The 20,941-nt window shown below is 38.5% G+C and overlaps 2 protein-coding genes across 2 annotated transcripts in view; both read left to right on the forward strand.

Annotated features, from left to right (window-relative positions):
• The window catches only part of LOC131997865 (uncharacterized), an 8,741-nt gene extending 918 nt beyond the window's left edge, over nt 1-7,823 (forward strand). The window contains exon 2 of the mRNA XM_059369711.1: nt 2,703-7,823. Coding sequence (XP_059225694.1) covers nt 2,703-7,823 — 5,121 coding nt within the window. The remainder of the gene's footprint in view (nt 1-2,702) is intronic.
• On the forward strand, nt 1,436-9,077 carry LOC131998145 (uncharacterized). The gene is made up of 2 exons (XM_059370474.1): nt 1,436-1,541; nt 7,886-9,077. Exon 2 carries the CDS (start codon nt 7,950-7,952, stop codon nt 8,727-8,729), a length of 780 nt encoding a protein of 259 aa, XP_059226457.1. The 5' UTR covers nt 1,436-1,541; nt 7,886-7,949; the 3' UTR covers nt 8,730-9,077.
• The last annotated feature ends 11,864 nt before the right edge of the window (nt 9,078-20,941 follow it).

The following is a 20,941-nucleotide window of genomic DNA, read 5'->3' on the forward strand; positions in this document are numbered from 1 at the left end:
GTTGGAGTTTATGGTTTAAAAAAAAGAAAAAAAAATTCTACTTGTGCTATACGATAACCCGATTAAAAGTCAAAAACCCAGTCAAGAAGCTTTATCGAAAGAAAAAGCTGCAGTACTTATGTACGTACCCAAATCAGATCTTAACCTCTTTAGAAGAAATATTTGCATACATGTGGTTATGTCATACAATCGTCGTTATATACATTTCATGCCATGCTAGAGCGATCTGTTATACTTTGTATTAAAGAGCTCATTGCATTTGGGATATGCAATTTTCCTCGTCGATCTCTTTTGCTTGTTGTCGGGGAGAAGGAATTGTTATAATCAGAACATTAATTTAGATGCAAGTATTGGGGCAACATATTGAGAGTTTTGTATATTTGTTTTGAACACTCTTTTTCATCGATTTTTTTGAGCCCTCTGTTTTTTCTACCACCATGCTCCTCGGGTCAATAGAAACAATTTCCATATGGTGCCATACAATATTTATTGCATATGATTGATGCTTGCTTTCGCTCTAAATTTGAATTCCCTTAAATCTATCTCTTTTTTGATAGAGCTTAGGAAAAGAGATAGGTTTAGCACATTTGAAAGCATTGAAATAGCAGGCCGACGGCTTTGCTTTGATGACCCACTATTAACTGTCTGTACTTCACCCCACGGTTACACGTGGCAATAGAAGTGTTTTTTGATAGGATGAACAGAGACTATCTTATCAGAGTGAGAGAGACAGCCGCAACGGTGTGAATAAACTCCTAGGCTACGCATACAAGATCTCTTAATTTGGTTCTCTTAGAACATGAGCATCGTCAAATCATTGGACACACTGGAACAACTCTCTTCGTTTATCAATTGCACTGCATCTCTTCCCACGACGATCAAATCACTTGGTTTATAGTCCACAACACCCCCCTGTTGTAGGTGGACCACCAATTGATCATAGAAACCAGTATTGAGAATATGGAAGAAGTTTGTCAAGTGCATCAGTCAAGTTATTAAATTGATTTGAAGGGACAGTTGTGTACATGCAGTTATTTCGTGTGGTGATAGGAGTTCAGAAGAATTGAAAAGGAAAAAGTATTGAATGGTTGGAAATAACTTCTTTAAAATTTGATTTTATGAACTGGATACATTTAAGATTAAATTGATAGTGTGTTGTGCGGTTAATTATTTATTTAAAGTGGAAGATTAATTCAACATTACCGGCTTGTGCATAGGAGAGAAACTACAGCTTGGTTTGTGTTTTCTTCATATAAATTGCTGCGTATTTTGTTATGGCTAAATCGATGAATTTCGATTACAGCAATGTGGTATGGCTAAGGCCAGCCGAATGTTAGCTGAATTCGGTTGTATTACATTGTCAGAGGATAGATGGATAAGGAGACATAAAGGGCATATGATAGAAAAATGTCTCAACAATGAAATAAACCTGGACCCCAATGAACGTTTCATCTCGTATGACGAAGTTTAACTACTCCCTTTGTTGAAATTTGTGTATGGAGTAACATACACGACGACCTCAAAGACGACCACATTCACAGGTGAGCGAATGTTGTTTTAAATTTGATATTATACGTGAAAAGAAAAATTATTGAGTGAAGTAGAGAAAAGGGACTGCAAGGAGTCTTATTGGTTGATATTTATTTTCTACATACTCATCAATACTAACAAATATTATTCGGCCGTACACCGAAACGCTATCTGGCCGCACCGTGACAAAACCATCAAGCGGTAATCAAATCTGCTCGCTCTGTTAGCAACCCAACTAGGCAGCACATTAGGGTGTGCCGCAGAAATTCATGCGGAATACCGGCAAGAAAATATATCAAATTGCACATTATTTTGTTGATCAGTGCAGATTTTAGTTTTATTAAGCGCCAAAGTTTAGTTGGAATTATGGCAAAAAACAAAGAAGAAAATAAAAGAAAGTTAATGACACATTATTTAAACTCTGGTGGACAGAGTGTATGACCTTAATTTAATCTAATGGAATATTGAAAATTGGCTATCTCTCTTATCAATTTATCTCGGTTGTTAGTTAAATCACATAACAATTGAAGGATTCGAAGTCGACAAGTCACCAGGTCCAAAAAGCTGCTCTGGGCATCTGACGGAGCACCAATCTCTGGAACAGAGCCCTAAAACATCCTGTCATAGGAATTGCTTAACCAAATTTAAGTCTACTTGGACAATTTGAAGAATATATCTGGAATGTTTATATTTGAAATTTATATTTATTTATTTTTTGGAGATATTTGGAGATTTATTTGTTATTCATTCAAATTACGTTTGAGTCAATGAAGATTACTTGAGTACTATCTTGAAGATAAAATACTCGAAATTTATATAAAATATAAGCTTATGATACTGAAGTTACATTTTGATAGTTACATTGCTGAGCTGAAAGTGATCTAGGGACTCGGTCTGAAAAAACTTGTGAAAGGCCAGTAAGGTGATATCTTCCAAGGCGTGTTTGATTTAAATTTTCTCGTGGTCGCTTGTTTCTTAGGCGATTTTAGTATTCTTGTTCCAAGGGTGTACACATACTGCAGAGTTATATTTGAGATTGTATTGAATTGGTTTGTTACGGTCTAAATTTGTACAGAACAACCACCTTTTTCGACATGAGTTCCAAGAAGTTTATATTTTTCTCCGACCAGGTCGTCACATTCTGTGCTACGTTTGCAAATATTCCGCTCCAGGATCATACTATTTCCGGATTGGAAGTAGAATTGGAGGATTTGGAACGTAGATGGCGACAGTTGGTACAGATTTACGAATCCGAGATGACTTCGGAGAATCCAGTTAATACTGAGGAGGAAAGGGTGTCAACACACTCTAAATTTGGAACGACATGCAAGGCATATAAGGAATGTAAGGCATCGATCTTAGATATGCTTTTCATCGAGAAGCAAAAGCAGATTAAGACACAGGCGAATGGTAGTGAAATTCGGCAGGATTTACAAACTGTTGATACGGGATACTCCCTGAAAGTTCCTCCGTGTGATACGGAGATTTTTAGTGGGGGTTATGAGAAATGGCCCAGCTTTAGGGACATGTTTACTGCCATATACGGCAGACATCCAAAACTGTCACCAGCTCAGAAGCTATTTCACCTAAGAGCGAAAACTCGGGGGGAAGCAAATCAGATAGTTAAAGGATTTGCTCTTACGGATTTGAACTATGAGTTGGCGTGGAAGGCTCTTAAGGAACGATATGAGAATAAGCGTATCCTCATTAACCACCAACTCAGAAAGATTTTCGATCTTGAAATGGTTTCTACGGAAAAGAGTAAGAGTTTGCGCAACCTTCAGTACACAATCAACAATTGTTTGTCTGTCTTGAAATCATATAACATTTCTGTTATTGCTTGGGATCCAATTTTGGTTTTCTGGGTTTCCTCGAAGTTACCACAAGAAACCTTGTCGGCTTGGGAAGGTTCTATACAGAACCATAAGGATATGCCTACTTGGAATCAACTTAACGAGTTCCTTTCCAATCGTCTGGATCTTTTGGAGTCAATCAGCGATATCCGAAGACCAGGAACAAATACCGGGACAACGTCTCAGAAATCTCAGAGTTATATGGTGAAATCTGATGCAACGCCTCGGGCTTGTCGAGTTTGTCAAAAGAACCATGCTCTACGGCAATGTTCGAAATTTATATCCATGTCTCTTACGGAGAAAAGGGAATTTATTGCACAACATAAGATCTGTGAAAATTGCTTGTCTTACGGACATAAAGTGACGGATTGTAGGATCAAGAAATTGTGCCAAGAATGTAACCAGACTCATCATACGTTGTTACACTCACGGCCTGATCGCAATGAGCCTCAAAATCCTTCCTCTTATCATATTGCTACGCAAGAAGAAGAGGAACCGTCTTCATTCCACCCTCCGATGGATGAAGTACAAATGAATTTTTCGGAATCTGGCCACGGAACGATTCTTCCAACAGCATTGATTGATTTGGAGCATTTGGGTAATCGTTTCACGATTCGAGCTTTCCTAGACCAAGGTTCTCAGGAAACGTTTATCGCTAACAGGATCGTTAGTCAACTGGGAATTCCAACAAGTAAATCTTTTACGAAGATATCTGGACTTGGAGGTACAGTACTGGAAACTTCATCTAGGGTTTGCAACCTGAAGTTAAGATCAAGGAGGTCGAGTTTTGTCTTGGAAACGATGGCAATAGTTATTTCTAACTTGAATCATCTCATGCCATCCGCAACACATCAAATAGATGATTGGACAGGTTTGAATCAGCTCGAGTTGGCGGATCCATTTTTCTACAAGACTGCAAAAATCGATATGTTGATTGGCAGTGACATTCTTCCATGTGTGTTGAAAACTGGGGTTCACAGAAACATTTCAGAAAACCTGTTGGCACAGGAATCTGAGTTTGGGTGGTTCATAAGTGGCCCACAAAATTCAAGATGCGTTACTACGTTCGCAGCTTGGGCTAGTCATTGTACTACCTCCCTTAATGATGCAGTGAGGAAGTTTTGGGAGAGTGAAGAAATTCCTGAGGAAATTCAACAATCCGAAGAGGATTTGGAGTGTGAACAAATCTACAAAGACACCACTCAACGTCAGGATAATGGGCGATATATTGTCAGGCTCCCTTTTAAGAAAGAATTTCCCCAGCAAATGTCCTTAGGTTCGTCAAGAAGGACGGCTTTAGGCCAATTTTTTAGAATGGAGAAGACATTAAAGAATTCCCCAGCTCTATCAGAAGAATATAACAGAGTACTCCAAGAGTATTTGGTACTAGATCACATGACCGCGGTTTCAGCTGATGAATTATGTAATGGCAAATCTTATATGTCATTTTACTTACCACATCATGCGGTAGTAAAGCCCGAACGAACTTCTACGAAGCTCCGGGTAGTATTTAATGCGTCGAAAAAGACGACAAGTGGATTCTCTTTAAACGATGTTCTTTACACTGGGCCTACTTTACAGAACGACTTAATGAACGTAATTTTACGATGGCGATTATTTCAATATGTGTTCAACGGCGACATACAAAAAATGTATCGCCAGATATTGGTAGATGAACGTGATCAACAATATCAAAGGTGCATATTTAAGAAGACATTAACGGATCCCGTACAGGATTTTGCGCTAAAAACCGTCACATTTGGGGTAAATTGTGCTCCATACCTTGCTATCAGGACACTATTGCAACTGAGTACCGATGGAAAGAAGACTCATCCAGCTGCTTCCGATATATTGCGACGTGACATTTACGTTGATGATGTTTTGTCTGGTGGACATTCGATAAATGAAGCGAAAGGACACTTGACAGAATTAGTAGATTTGCTGGCTTCTGCTGGATTTCCATTGAAGAAGATTACGGCAAATCACGCCGACATTCTTCAGACTGTCCCAGCAGAAGACCTGTTGGACCAAGATTTCTTGAAGCTGGAAGACTCCAGTGACACGAAAACTCTAGGAATCCGGTGGAATGCGATGATGGATGTTTTTTACTATAATGTCTACGACATTAACAATTTGAAAGAGACCATTACTAAACGAACCATATTGTCAATTGTGGCTAAATTGTTTGACCCTGCAGGTTGGTTAACCCCTATAATTATAACAGCAAAAATGCTGTTACAACAGCTCTGGATTGATGGCACAGACTGGGACGAAAAGGTTAAGCCACACTCGTTAGAGAAATGGTTCGCATTTGTAGGAAACTTTTCGAAAATTCCGGAAATTAGAATACCTCGTTGGATTGGATATAGACCCCAGAAGGTTATTCAAATTCACGGGTTTTGCGACGCGTCCGAGAAAGCGTACTGCGCGTGCTTGTACATTCGTGTTGTGGAGGCTGAGGATAGAATATCATGTCAACTTTTGGTGTCAAAAAGCAAAGTGGCTCCATTGAAAACAATTAGTCTTCCAAGGTTAGAACTTTGTGGGGCAGTATTACTTGCTCGTCTCACAAGGTCCACATGTGAACATCTGAATTTCAAACAGCGGGATATTTATTTATGGTCTGATTCTACGATCACCCTGGCTTGGTTGAGCAAACCACCCTATCAGTGGAAGACTTATGTGGCAAATAGAGTTTCTAGAATTCTCGATCACGTCGGGAATGCCAATTGGTTACACGTGAATAGCGGAGATAATCCCGCCGATTTAGGAACTCGAGGATGTACTACAACGGAACTAAAGGAAAACAAACTTTGGTGGAATGGACCGAAATGGCTTAAAGGCCAAATTTCTGACTGGCCACAACAGCCGATATTGACACAACATTCTTTGGAAAAGAAAACTAATGCCTTTCATACTCTTACAGAGCAAGAAGATATATTAGACAGATTTTCTTCATACCACCGTGCCCTCCGGGTTTTGGCTTATATGTTCAGATTTATTAGAAACTGTCGCCGGCAGATTGGTTATATTTCTCCTAACGGACTAATAACCTCGGAAGAACTGAATTTCGTGAAATACCGCGCTATAATTATTTCACAACGTGCATATTTTCATAGGGAGTACGATTCCTTAATGTTGAATTCCACTATCAACGTAAAAAGTAGGCTTTTGACATTAAATCCCTACTTAGACAAAAATGGACTCTTACGAGTAAATGGAAGGCTGTCGAACTCAGATTTGAGCTTCAACGAGAAACACCCGATCATTCTTCCGGAGAAGTCGAAATTATGCAAGTTATTGGTGGATTTTACTCATCAAATTCTGATGCATGCAGAACATCAAACTATGCTTCGATCCATACGCCAGGAATTTTATGTTATACGCCTTAGAAATGTCATTAGGCAATGTATAAGAACTTGCAAAATCTGTACGATATATAAACATAGGATTCATAGTCAAATTATGGCAGCTTTGCCGCAGGAAAGATGTATATATTCACCTCCTTTTACGAATACCGGGGTAGATTTTGCAGGGCCGTTTGAAATCAAAACTTCAAAATTGCGAAATGCTAAGTTGGAAAAAGGTTATGCTGTTGTATTTGTATGTCTTTCCACTCGTGCTATACATCTAGAAGCATGTTCATCCCTTAGCTCTGAGGCCTTTTTAGCTACTTTTGATCGTTTTGTTGGTAGGAGAGGATTTCCAGTCAAAGTCTTTTCGGACAACGGCACCAACTTCGTTGGCGCTAATCGAATACTTGCAAATGAATATAAAAACTTTTTAAAATTGGCGGAAAAGGCATTAGTGGAGAAATACAGCATTCATGGTTTCTCATGGCATTTTATTCCCCCCCAGGCCCCCCATATGGGTGGTTTATGGGAAGCTGGGGTAAAAAGTATGAAGGCCCATCTCAGGAAAGTTGCGGGAAATCTGAAGTTTACATATGAGGAATTTTCTACGCTGCTGATACGCATTGAAAGTATTCTGAATTCTAGACCCCTTTCCCCGATAAGCGAAACTCCTTCGGAACTCGTGGCACTGACTCCAGGACACTTCTTGAAGGGTTCCCCTTTAGTCGCAGTTCCTGAGGAGTATGCCGATAATATGTCTCTCATTAGTCGATGGCAACGCCTGAAGGTTTTACAACTTCATTTTGCAAAGCGTTGGAAGAATGAATATATTTCCGAGCTACAAAGGAGATATAAGTGGAAGACCTTACAGAAGGACCTAAAGGAGGATGACTTAGTGGTTATCAAAGATGATAACTTACCTCCAACGGAATGGAGGTTAGGACGAGTGACTAGGGTATTTACTGGGAATGATTCCAAGGTTCGAGTGGCGGATGTCCGTACTCAAAACGGGATCATGACCCGCCCACTAGTCAAACTTTGCATTTTACCGATTAGTCAACAACGACAAATCACACCAACTCAATAACAACTCACACTAAATTCAGTCTCTTGCATCAACAAAATCTTAACTTTTATTACATTCTATAGCTCCCAAAAGTGCAAAGTCTGTCAGGAGAGACATCATTTGCGATTTTGCCAAAAATTTAACAACATGGAAGTTTTAGAGCGTGTACAGACAGCGAAAGAAAAAGGATATTGTTTTAATTGCCTCTGTGACTCTCATACGAGGGAATGGTGTCGATCTCGGAACACCTGTGCAGTTTGTAACCGAAACCATCACACTAAACTTCACGTGGATCGCCAGAAGCCAAAACGGGATTCAAAACCATCCTCTATTCGCCAAAGTTCGCCTTCATCTACATCACGTCGAACGCCTTCCCAGAAATATGATGGGTCGCAAGTCATTCAAAACAAGGAAATTAAGGATTCAAAGATGAAGCGCCGTCTTGGAGGAAGGTCTAAACGGCATGTTTTTATGCCAACTGCATTAGCTCGAGCAATCAGTGTTGGCGGTACAAACAAGACACGAATTCTGTTAAACTCAGGCGCAACCCAGACAGTCATTTTGAAGTCATTTGTCAAAAATCAACAGCTTCAAACCACGAACAAGAATGGAAAAGTATTTTGTACCGTAAACCTTCAATCTTTCCATGACAGCACAGTGAAAATTCAAATCCACGGAGTCGTTAAAACGAAGTTTGATTCTCCACTTCCAGAAAAAGTTTCCGACAAAATTCTTGAGAATACTTACTCCCAACTTCCAGATTTAGCTGACCCTCATTTTTATCACCCTGTTAACATTGACATAATGATTGCTAATGATGAGATGTCCAAGGTACTAAAAGCTGGTTTAATCCAGACAGCGAGTCACATGCCAATAGCTCAGAGCACAGTATTCGGATGGGTCATTTCAGGAGCTCGTTTTTATTGATGTTGCGATATTGCAAGAGGCCCCGGCATGTTAAACCGAGTTTTAACAGCGTTAAATGAATTTATTGATTTATTGAATTATAACATGAATAGATGCATAATATACTATTATAAGCTTCCCATTAAATTTTTAAATATGAATTAATATAGAAATCCCGCATTTTATAAGAATAGCTGGGAACTCTTTATCCATTCAATGAAAGGAGCTTTCGCTCAAACGGATAAAGAGTTCCCAGGCTTGAGTAAAAATAAGAATAAATTGCTGAATTTAAGAAAAAGGGCTTCAGTCTTTACGGCTGCAACTTCACTTTTGAAACAGAGACTGAAGCGGTAAGAGGAGAAAGCTGTCAATAAAACCACCATAACCTGAAGCAAAACACTTTGCCTTTTTTTTCTTATATTTTCATGTTGGGGTTTTACTTACAATCTGTGAGTACAACAACGATTTACATACAGTCCACTTACAGGAATCTCACAGGATTGTACAAAGTATATGTGCAAAATTTCAAGCGGCTAGCTTCGGAAGTTAGCGTGCTTTCGACAGACGGACGGACGGACGGTCGGACAGACGGACGGACAGACGGTCGGACAGACGGACGGACAGACGGACGGACAGACGGACGGACAGACGGACGGACGGACAGACGGTCGGACAGACGGACGGACAGACGGACGGACAGACGGACGGACAGACGGACGGACAGACGGACGGACAGACGGACGGACGGACAGACGTACGGACGGACAGACGGACGGACATGGCAAGATCAACATCTTGATCGCGACGATCAAGAATATATATACTTTATGGGGTCTCAGACGAATATTTCGAGTAGTTACAAACAGAATGACGAAATTAGTATACCCCCCCCATCCTATGGTGCAGGGTATAACAATCTATGCCAAATTTTCTGCAGATCGGTTGAAAATTGTTGCTACTACGGCCATTTAAGTGCAAATCGGGCGATAGACATATAGGGGAGCTATATCAAAATCTGAACCGATTTTGATGAAATTTTGCAGCCATGTTAAGATCAGTAACAGAACAATTCGTCCCAAATTTTGAGCAGATCGGTTGAAAATTGTTGCAACTACGGCCATTTAAGTGCAAATCGGGCGACACATATATATGGAGCTATGTCTAAATCTGAACCGATTTTTACCAAAATCAAAAGCGTCCGTCTTTGGGCCAAAAAAGTGAAATTTCGTGATGAGTGGACAACAAATACGACCTGCACTTTGATTACAAGAATACCTGGACTCACAGACGGACGGACGGACGCATAGACGGACATGGCTAAATCGAATCAAAAAGTCATTCTGAGTCGATCGGTATACTTATCAATGTCTAGGTCTAGCTCTTCTCCTTCTTAGCGTCCAATGTCAACGAACACTACAATAGACCTATTTAAACTATACTTGGCAAACTTTTATGTGTACAATTTCAGCCAAATCGGGTGGTAATTGCGCCACCTAGAGGTTCCAGAATTCAAATTGACCGATCGGTTTATATGTGAGCTACATATATCAGCTTAATGACCTATTTGAACCATACATAGTTAAACTTTACGAGCACAATTTCAACCAAATCGGGTGTTAATTGCGCTTCCAGGAGGATTAAGAAGTCAAATCCGAAGATCGGTTTTTTGCAGTTATATCAGTTTGTGAACCTATTAAGTCCATACATGGCACGGTTGTTGAGCGTCCTCTAGAGGCTCAAGAAGACAAGATACGATATCGGTTACTATGCGCATTCACAATCCAAACCGACCTACGCTAACAGGGATTTTTTTTTGTGCAAAATTACAAGCAGCTTACTTAACACCATCGAAAGAAAGCGAGCTTTCGACAGACATGGCTAAATCGATTTAGAATGTCAAGACGATCAAAAATATATATACTTTCTGGGGTCTCATATCAATATTTCGATGTGTTACAAACAAAATGACTACATTTATGTAACCTCCATCCTATGGCGAGAGGTATAAAAAATATCCAGCAAATATCGGTCATCATTTAAGTTTAAAAACATATTTAATACATTAATTTTTTGCGTTTTTTGTCTTTTGCAATTTATTTGCCAACTCAACCGTTAATTTGTTTAGAAATTGTTTGAAAAATCAAATGTATTTTTCCACTCATTTCACACTGGCTTGCGGTAATTTTGCATAATTATATGAGATGATAGTCGTTTTGTTTTGCAGGGGTTATTAAGTTCTAACAAAAAATTTTTGTTTTCATTTATTGATATATATATATACAGCTGGAGCCATAAAAAAGTGCACATACCTTAGCAGAAAAACATTTAAATTGACAAATCAGTGGCTTAATTTCATAGTTTACCTCTCTCTGAATAATTATTAAGTGAACATTTTTTAGAGCGCACAACAAACCCATTACTGGTTTAGATGTATGTCCATTTCAAACTCTACCTAACCCTCTTTTCAAACTAACCTAACCTTACTTAACCTAATGACCATTTAAAGTTGTTTGTTGATGAATTTTGTGTCATTTTTGTCTCCTGCAGTATCAAATGTAAAACCGATGAATGTGTGCAATTTAAATATTAATATCTGTATCGAATGCCATTGGCCCATATCAATTGTAATTGTTTTCACTTAGGTAAATAATACATCGAATTCATAACAAATTAATTTTATTAATTTTTTTTATTGAAAAACAAAAAAATAAATATTTGTAACAAAGCAAAAAGTTTGTGCTATATAAAATCATAGTTTTTTTTTTGCCTGCAATGTCGGTTTATGTGGAGTTCCGTTTATATCCTTGAAAATGATGTACACCATTTCAAAAAAAGATTTTTTTACCCATTGCCCTAGGATGTAGGGTATATTCAATTTAGCTTTCCGTTTTGGTTAATAAAGGTTAGGCTTACAGATAATGCGGATTTTAAACCGTCCCATGCCATTGTAGACAAAAACCACAGGAAGTAAACCACCATTTTTGGTGCTCTCTAACTAAAAACAAGTAAAAGCGCGTTAAGTTCGGCCGCGCCGAATCATATATACCCTCCACCATGGATCGCATGTGGCTAGTTCTTTGAATGACTTTTTAAAATATAAAAGAGCTCTATCAAGTTATAGTTTGAAGTAGAAGATAGAAAACAAGTAAAAAGGCGTTAAGTTCGGCCGGGCCGAACTTTGGATACCCACCACCTCGGGCATATATCTAAACCACCTTTCATCAAAATCCGGTGAAAATTGCATACCTTATGTCCCATAGCAGTTATATCGAAATATGTTCCGATTTCGACCAACTATTAATAAGTACAGTAGCTATATCTAAAAATAAACCAATCGGAACCATATACGACACGGATGTCGAAAAGCCTAACGTAAATCACTGTGCCAAATTGAAATCAGTGAAATCGGAATATAAATGCGCCTTTTATGGGGCCAAGACCCTAAATCGGAGGATCGGTCTACATGGCAGCTATATCCAAATCTGGACCAATCTGGGCCAAAATGAAGAAGGACGTCGAAGAGCCTAACTAAACTCCCTGTCTCAAATTTCAGCGACATCGGACAATAAATGCACCTTTTAAGGGCCCAAACCTAAAACCCAGAGATCGGTCGAGATGGCAGCTTTATCCAAATTTGGACCGATCTGTGCCATATTGCAGAAGTATATCAAGGGGCTTAACTTAACTCACTGTCCCAAATTTCGGCGACATCGGACAATAAATGCTCCTTTTATGGGCCCAAAACTTTAAATAGAGATATCGGTCTATATGGCAGCTATATTCAAATCTGAACCGATCAGGACCAAATTAAAAAAAGAATGTCAAAGGGTCCAACACAAGTCACTGTCTCGAATTTCAGCAAAATCGGATAATAAATGTGGCTTTTAATGGGCCTAAGACCCTTAATCGGAGGATCGGACTATATGGCAGCTATATCCAAATGTGGATCGATCTAGGCCAAATTGACGAAGAATGTCGAAGGGCCTAACAAAACTCACTGTCCCGAATTTCAGCAAAATCGGATACTAAATGTGGCTTTTATGGGCCTAAGACCCTAAATTGGAGGGATCGGTCTATATGGGGGCTATATCAAGATATAGTCCGATATAGCCCATCTTCGAACTTAACCAGCTTATGGACAAAAAAAAAAACGGTGCAAAGTTTCAGCTCAATATCTCTATTTTTAAAGACTGTAGCGTAATTTCAACAGACAGACGGACAGACGGTCGGAACAGAATTGCGTCCTCTGGAAGCTGAAGAAGTCTAGGAGGGAGACCGGTTTATAAGGCAGCAACATCAAAACATGAACCATCCGAACTAATCTAATAGGAAGTATTTGTTCGAAAATTTCAAGGCTACACCCACAAAAAAAGTCTGCTGAAAACAGCAAACACTTTTGGCTGATTGTCAATAAATTATTTTTCTGCTATTGCAGCAATAGTTCTGCTGCTATTGCAGTAGTTCTGCAATTTCAGAACAGCAGTCTTACTACAGAAAAGACTGTTGTTTGCTGAAAATGGTTGCTGCTTAATTTAAGATGGGTTTGTAAGAAGAAATAAATTGAAAGAAGAAATGAAAGATTTTTGGGGAAAAAAATGAGAAAAATGGGCATCACACACCTACTTTGCACTCAAAAGGACAACCTTTTAATATTTTTTGAGCACAGACTGCGCAACTGAGTTTTATGACATAGTAAAATGAGTCATCGTTATTTTAAACATTGCACAGCACACATGCGTCACAAGCATCAAGTAGGTATGAAACATTCATGCCGCATTACCCTGTTTAAAATACTTTTGCGCTGTTGCTGTTCTACTTTACTACACTCAAGAAAATGTTAAAGGCAAAATATCAGAAAAACCAAATAAATGAGATTCCTCACAGAAGCGGAAAGTAAAAAGGGCCAATACTTAATCATGCATTGCACACATACATAGGCAGACAAATATAAACAAGATGTTGGCATAGGCAAATTTGAGGAAGTTTCTTGAAAGTGATATGGACGAGTAGGCCAATGGATATAGGCGTCTCTCAAAACAAACAAAAAAAAAAAAAAAAAAAAAAAAAAAAAAAAAAAATAGGTAATAAGGCGTTAAGTTCGGCCGGGCCGAACTTTAGATACCCAGTACCTTTCGTCATAATCTGGTGAAAATTTCATAATTTATGCCCCCACAGCAGATATATCGAAACATGGTCCGATTTAGACCAAATTCAACACGGACATTAAGTGGTTTAATAAGTGATTGTTTAATTTTGTAGAACAAATATTTGTATTGTGATAGCCATGTCCAAATTAAGACCGATCTGAACCATATACGTTACGGAAGTCGAAACCCCTAACATAAATCACTGTGTAAAATTTCAGTTAAATCGGACTATAAATGAGCCTATTATGGGCCCAAAACCTTACATCGAGAGATCGGTCTATATGGCAGCTATATCGAAATCTACACCGATCTGAGCCAAATTGAAGAAGAATGTCGAAGGGCCCAACACAACACACTGTCCCAAATTTCGGCGACATCGGACAATAAATGCACCTTTTATGGCCCCAAAACTTTAAATCAAGAGATCGTCTATATAGCAGCTATTTTAAAATCTGAACCGATCTGGGCCATATTGAAAGATAAAGTCGAAGGGCCCAACACAACTCACTGTCCCAAATTTCAGCGAAATCGGAATATAAATGCGCCTTTTATGGGCCCAAAACTATAAATGGAGAGATCGGTCTATCAAACCGATCTGGGCCAATTTGAAGGATGAAGTCGAAGGGCCTAACACAACTCACTGTCCCAAATTTCGGCGAGATCGGACAATAAATGAGCCTTTTATGGTCCCAAAACCTCAAATCGAGATATCGGTCTATATGGTAGCAATATCCAAATCTGGACCGATCTGAGCCATATTGCAGAAGTATGTCAAAGGGGATAACATAACTCACTGTCACTTCCAACAACAGCGATAAGTATGGTTTAAATCGGTCCATGTTTTGATATAGCTCCCACATGAACCGATCTTGGGTCATGACTTCTTGAGCCTCTAGAGGGGGCAATTCTCGTCCGATTTGAATGAAATTTTGCAAGTAGTGTTTTGATATCTCTTCCAATAACTGTGCTAAGTACGATTCAAATCGATTCATAATCTGGTTTAGCTGTCATATAAACCGATTTAGGAATTTGACTTCTTGAGCCGATAGAGCGCGCAATTCTCATCCGATTTGGCTGAAATTTTGTATGAGGTGTTTTGTTATGACTTCCAATAACTGTGATAAGAATGGCGCAAATCGGTATATAACCTGATATAGCTGCCATATAAACCGATCTGCGATCTTGACTTCTTGAGCCCCTAGAGGACGCCATTCTCATCCGATTTGGCAGAAATTTTGTACAACAGCTTCTCCCATGACCTTCAACATATGTGGCTAATATGCTCTGAATTGATTAATAGCTTGATACTGCTCCCATATAAATCTATCTGCCGATTTTGCTTCTTAAGCCCCCCTACAAGGAGCAATTCTTATTCGAATGAACTGAAATATTACACAATGCCTTCTACAATGTTCAGCATTCATTTATGGTCCGAATCGGAGTATGACATGACATAGCTCCAATAGCATAACAGTTCTTGTTCAATATTCTTTGTTTGTCCATAGAACTCCACATATAGGATTCATGGTGAAGGGTATATACCCCGCCCCGCCGAACTTAGCATGCTCTTACTTGTTAAATATACCAGCTAGACAGGGCCCTCTCCGCCCCATAGTAGCGCGGACGGGAAATAAGTCCTGTTTGGAGATGCTGGTACGACCTTTCAGATATTTCGCCCCCATGTGGATATCATTTTAGCGCTCTACTCCCAAATAACTTTCATTTGAGCCTTATATTGCTATGGTCGGTAAATATGTCCGGTATGGGGAAATTTTAGGGGGTGAGTTGGACCCCCATATATCAGATTCGTGCTCTAGTCTCAAATAACTTTCATTTGATATTTTTATTTAGCGGGAATTGGAGGTGGCGCGGACCCCTGGATATCCCACCCTAAATAAGGATACCAAATTTCTGTTATTGAGTTTTATAAACAAACTTAAGTGCGCTTAAATCGCTCCACCCTTTTCTGAAATCTGGCACTTTTGAGAGTAGGTTAAGGGGAGGGTCCGCCCATTAAAGCTTGGTTGTTAGATCAGCTACATTCTCTTGGTTTTGGTGGTGGATTGGAGTAGCCAAAGCTTTTGCCCCGAAATTTCATATCAGATTCGTACTCTACTCCCAAAAACCACATTTGATCTACATATTAGTATAGTCGCTATATATGTGTAGTTTAGCGGGAGTTTATGAGGTGAGGCGTCCTTGAGACACTTGGCCATACAACAGTTTTCAGATATCAAGGCATACATTTCTATATCAACTTTTTACTTAACATTTAAATACCTTTCATTTGATACCTATATTGTCCCAATGGGTAAATATGTCCTTCTAAGGGGTTTGGGAGGCCCTTCAGATACCAAGGAATAAATTTGTATGTCAGATTTGTAAATACCTTTCATTTGATACCCACATTGCCCAAAGCGGAAAAACTTCCCAGTTGGGTGGTGTTTTTGGACTGTCTGTCCCATGTTAATTTGTATACCAAGTACAGGTCGCAATTTTTGTCCGATAGTCTTAAATTGTGGTACAGGCATATTTATCGACCTAGAGACGAATCCTATTGAAATTGGAAAAAATCGGTTCAGATTTGGATATAGCTCCCATACATATGTTCGTCCGATTTGCAGTAATAATGCAATAAAATGGTCATTTGTTAACCGATTCTCTCGAAATAAGGTAGGAAGGATTTTCTCTTGACTCTCGACACTACTGGTGAATGTTATAAAAATCGTTTCAAATTTATATATAGCTCCCATATATATGTTCGTCCGATTTGGAGTAAAATTGCAATTCTATTGTCATTTGTAAACCGATTTCCGCGAAATTTTGCACTAGCGATTATTCTTGTACAAATCTCGCCATTATTAGTGAATTTCATAGAAATCGGTTCAGATTTAGATATAGGTCCCATGTATATGTTCGTCCGATTTGGAGTAAAATTGCAATTCTATTGTCATTTGTAAACCGATTTCCACGAAATTTTGCACGAGGGATTCTCTTCTAAGTTCCGATATTATTGGAGAATTTCATAGAAATCTGTTCAGATTTATATATAGCTCCCATATATATATTCGTCCGATTTTGACTAAAATTGCAATTTTATCGTTATTTGTAAACCCATTCTCAGGAAATTTTGCACGATGGATTCTCTTATAAGTCCCAACATTATTGGCGAATTTCATGGAAATCGGATCAGATTTAGTTATAGCACCCATATAAGGGTTCGTCCGTTTGCAATAATTTGTTAACCGATTCACATGAAAATTTGCACAAAGGGTTACCTTATGACTGCCGGTATTGCTATTGAATTCAATAGAAATCGGTTCAGTTTTATATATAGCTCCCACATATATTTTCGTCCGATTTTGAATAATACTGAATAATTTACTAATTTGTTAACCGATCTTCACAAAATTTGGCACGAAATTTGCTAAAATCATTATTCGATTTAAATTTTATTCGACGACTTAGTCTGCATATCCAAAGTGTTGTCGGGTATCAAAAAGTCGGCTTTGTCCGTGTTTAGCCCTTTCTTACTTGTTATATATAAGATACGTCCCCATTTCTACAGTGCTGGGTAGAAATATCCCACAAAAGCCCAAGTTGTGGAGTTTTGCCGATAGTTTAAGATTAAGAGCCACTTCTCACAAAATTCTTTAAGATCACTGATAAAGTGAAATACTTTCAACCAAAAAATACCTATTCATTGCAAATTAATTGTATATGGCAACAACAAAAACTCATTAAATTATTTGTCTTTCCTTTCACATTATCTAGGCTGGCAGCTAAAAATTTGCAAATATCCTCCTTTGCAGTTGTACACATCCTGTTTTTTTTTTGGTGGCTCTAGGTCTGTGATTGTTAAGGCCAAGTTTTTATTATGCTACTTAGCCTTTGCCATTACTCAGGGCATTGTTTCATGGATTTTCTTTTCCGTGGCTGTCTTTTTTTCTTGTTCTTGAAACGACATTAAATTTGGCATAGTGTTATTATGCCTTATTCGGTGTCTACTTAGGCTATGAGTATGGAGAGGAGTGGGGAAACAAATCTTTGAGCCTCTTGCCATTGTCTTAGTTTTAGTTGTTTTTCTGCATTTCTTTTTTCGGCTTCTTTGAATATCCCTTTTGTCAGGGGATATTTCCTCTTCGTAGATTTGTTAGCACTTCATTTATAGAAGAATATCTGTGAACCTTAACGCCAACGCCACCACGAAAATGAGGACCCAATGGACGTACAAAGAATAAAAAACGGCAAAGGGGAAACGACAAAAAAAAAAGAAAAACTCTGATGTGGATCACAAATGAAAGCAGTTTTCAAGCTGAGTGGCTGCAAAGGCAAGAGGCTGCATAGTCAAGTCAAAACCCCAAAATTAGCTTAAGAGGAAACAATGCTGTTAAGATGATGTTCATGGTCTTTGCACTTTTGTTGGGATTTAAAGCGTTTAATTTATTTCAATGGAGAAGTCGTTAAGGCCCAAAAGCAAAATCCACGAGGAAAAGGAAAAAAATCTGGAAATGAGCAAAAAAAAAAAAAAACATCCACAAAGAACTATGGAAAATCTACACTTCATCCTTCGTTGTCACATTGCCTCACCCTAACCCCTTGCTCATTTGCAACGAGAGTAGAATAATAAAACCATGAAAATGGGGGCTCTTGAAAGCCCATAAAATGCTTTAAAACAATGCTAATTTTCATTACAATAAGACCGTCGCTGCTGGTTGTGCAAAGAGCCGCGTAATAAAATCGATATTTTAAAACAAGACCAACTAGACATGCTCGCAATAACCTAATGGCAATGTTAACACTGGAGCTGTGAAAATGTTGGTGAAAATCCCTTTTTATTGAACCAAGGGATTTTCTCTATGTGGACTCCATTAGTTGGCAGTGTTTTAAAGTAAAGCGAAAAGAATTGATAGCAAATTTATGCTAGGGGAAAAATGTCAGAGCTCACTAGACTAGTGGGTTTTATTAGGAAGTCCATGCGAACATGAAATTTACCGAAAAGTGTATGGGGAAGTCAAAAGATTTATTTTATTTAAAGGTAACGAGATTTAGGGCTACTTAAGAACTGCCTCTAAACTAAGCATGATCATGGCATGTAGACTTTCATTCAAGTGCCACCAAAATGTACTTTAATGAGCAATTTTTTTGTATATGTGGCCAAACAGAAAATTGGACCTATGTGAAATCAAGAAGTAAGGAAAAGCAAAAGTCGGGAGGAGTCGACACCACCTGGTGTGCGTAGTATTTTTTATAGGTAGAACTTATCTCGAAATCTAGTCAGACTTGAATTTGGATACCTATTGAAATATCAAATAGAACCTTGTAAGATTTTCCTTCTACTGCCTTAAAAGTCCATATCAGATGAAATATACACACTGGAGCTATATCTAAATTAGGACCGATTTTAATGAAATTTTGCGCACGTACTATAGGGTGATTTTTTTGAGGTTAGGATTTTCATGCATTAGTATTTGACAGATCACGTGGGATTTCAGACATGGTGTCAAAGAGAAAGATGCTCAGTATGCTTTGACATTTCATCATGAATAGACTTACTAACGAGCAACGCTTGCAAATCATTGAATTTTATTACCAAAATCAGTGTTCGGTTCGAAATGTGTTCAAATTTTGACAAATTTTGTTCAGCGATGAGGCTCATTTCTGGTTGAATGGCTACGTAAATAAGCAAAATTGCCGCATTTGGAGTGAAGAGCAACCAGAAGCCGTTCAAGAACTGCCCATGCATCCCGAAAAATGCACTGTTTGGCGTGGTTTGTACGCTGGTGGAATCATTGGACCGTATTTTTTCAAAGATGCTGTTGGACGCAACGTTACGGTGAATGAACACATTTCGAACCGAACACTGATTTTGGTAATAAAATTCAATGATTTGCAAGCGTTGCTCGTTAGTAAGTCTATTCATGATGAAATGTCAAAGCATACTGAGCATCTTTCTCTTTAACACCATGTCTGAAATCCCACGTGATCTGTCAAATACTAATGCATGAAAATCCTAACCTCAAAAAAATCACCCTTTAGAACGTCAATTTAAACGTCTCATATAAAATCGGGCGAAAGTTGTGGATTCTACAGTCTTAAAAGGCCATATCAGAGATATATATAGTAGCTATATCTAAATCTAAACCGATTTTTATGAAATTTCGCACACATATGAAGTCAAATAAAGCCCCTCATGCAAAATTTTGTAAAGATCGGCCCAAAATTGTGTTGTCTACAGTCTTAAAAAGCCAAATCGGATAAAAGATATATATGGGAGCTAAATCTATATCTGAACCGATTTTTATGAAACTTTGCACGCATATGACGACGTAGAATAAAACGATCCATGCCAAATTTTTTGAAGATCGGACCAAAATTGTGGCTTCTACAGCTTTTATAGATCATATCGGATGAAAGATATATAGGGCAGCTATATCTAAATCTATACCGATTTTTATGAAACTTTGCACACATATGACGACGTAGAATAAAACACCCCATGCAAAATTTTATAAAGATCGGACCAAAATTGTGGCTTCTACAGTCTTAAAAGGCCATATCGGATGAAAAATATATATGGAAGCTACATCTAAATCTGAACCGATTTTGTTCAAAATCAAAAGCGTTCGTCCATAGGGCAAAAAAAAGAGACTTGTGCGAATAAATGCGACCTGTTACTTGATCACATGATCACATGGACAGACAGACAGACAGACAGACGGACCGACGGACAAGCGGACATAGCTAAAGCGAATCAGGAAGTGATTCTTAGCCGATCGGTATACTTTTCAATGGGTCTAGCTCTTCTCCTTCTAAGCATCGCACACAAATACACAAAGTTGTAATACCCCGCACCATTTTCAACCCTAACAAGTAGAAGCGTGCTAAGTTTCAAGAAGTCAAGATCCCAGATTAGTTTATATACCTATTTACCTTTACCTATTTGCGCCATACTCATCACAGTTTTTGGAAGTCATATCAAAACACCTCATGCAAAATTTTAGCCAAATCGGATAAGAATTGCGCCCTCTAGCGGCTCAATAAGTTAAGATCCAAGATCGGTTTATGTGGCACCTATACCAGGTT

This window comes from Stomoxys calcitrans, chromosome 5 (assembly GCF_963082655.1).
Source record: "Stomoxys calcitrans chromosome 5, idStoCalc2.1, whole genome shotgun sequence".
Taxonomy (NCBI): domain Eukaryota; kingdom Metazoa; phylum Arthropoda; class Insecta; order Diptera; family Muscidae; genus Stomoxys; species Stomoxys calcitrans.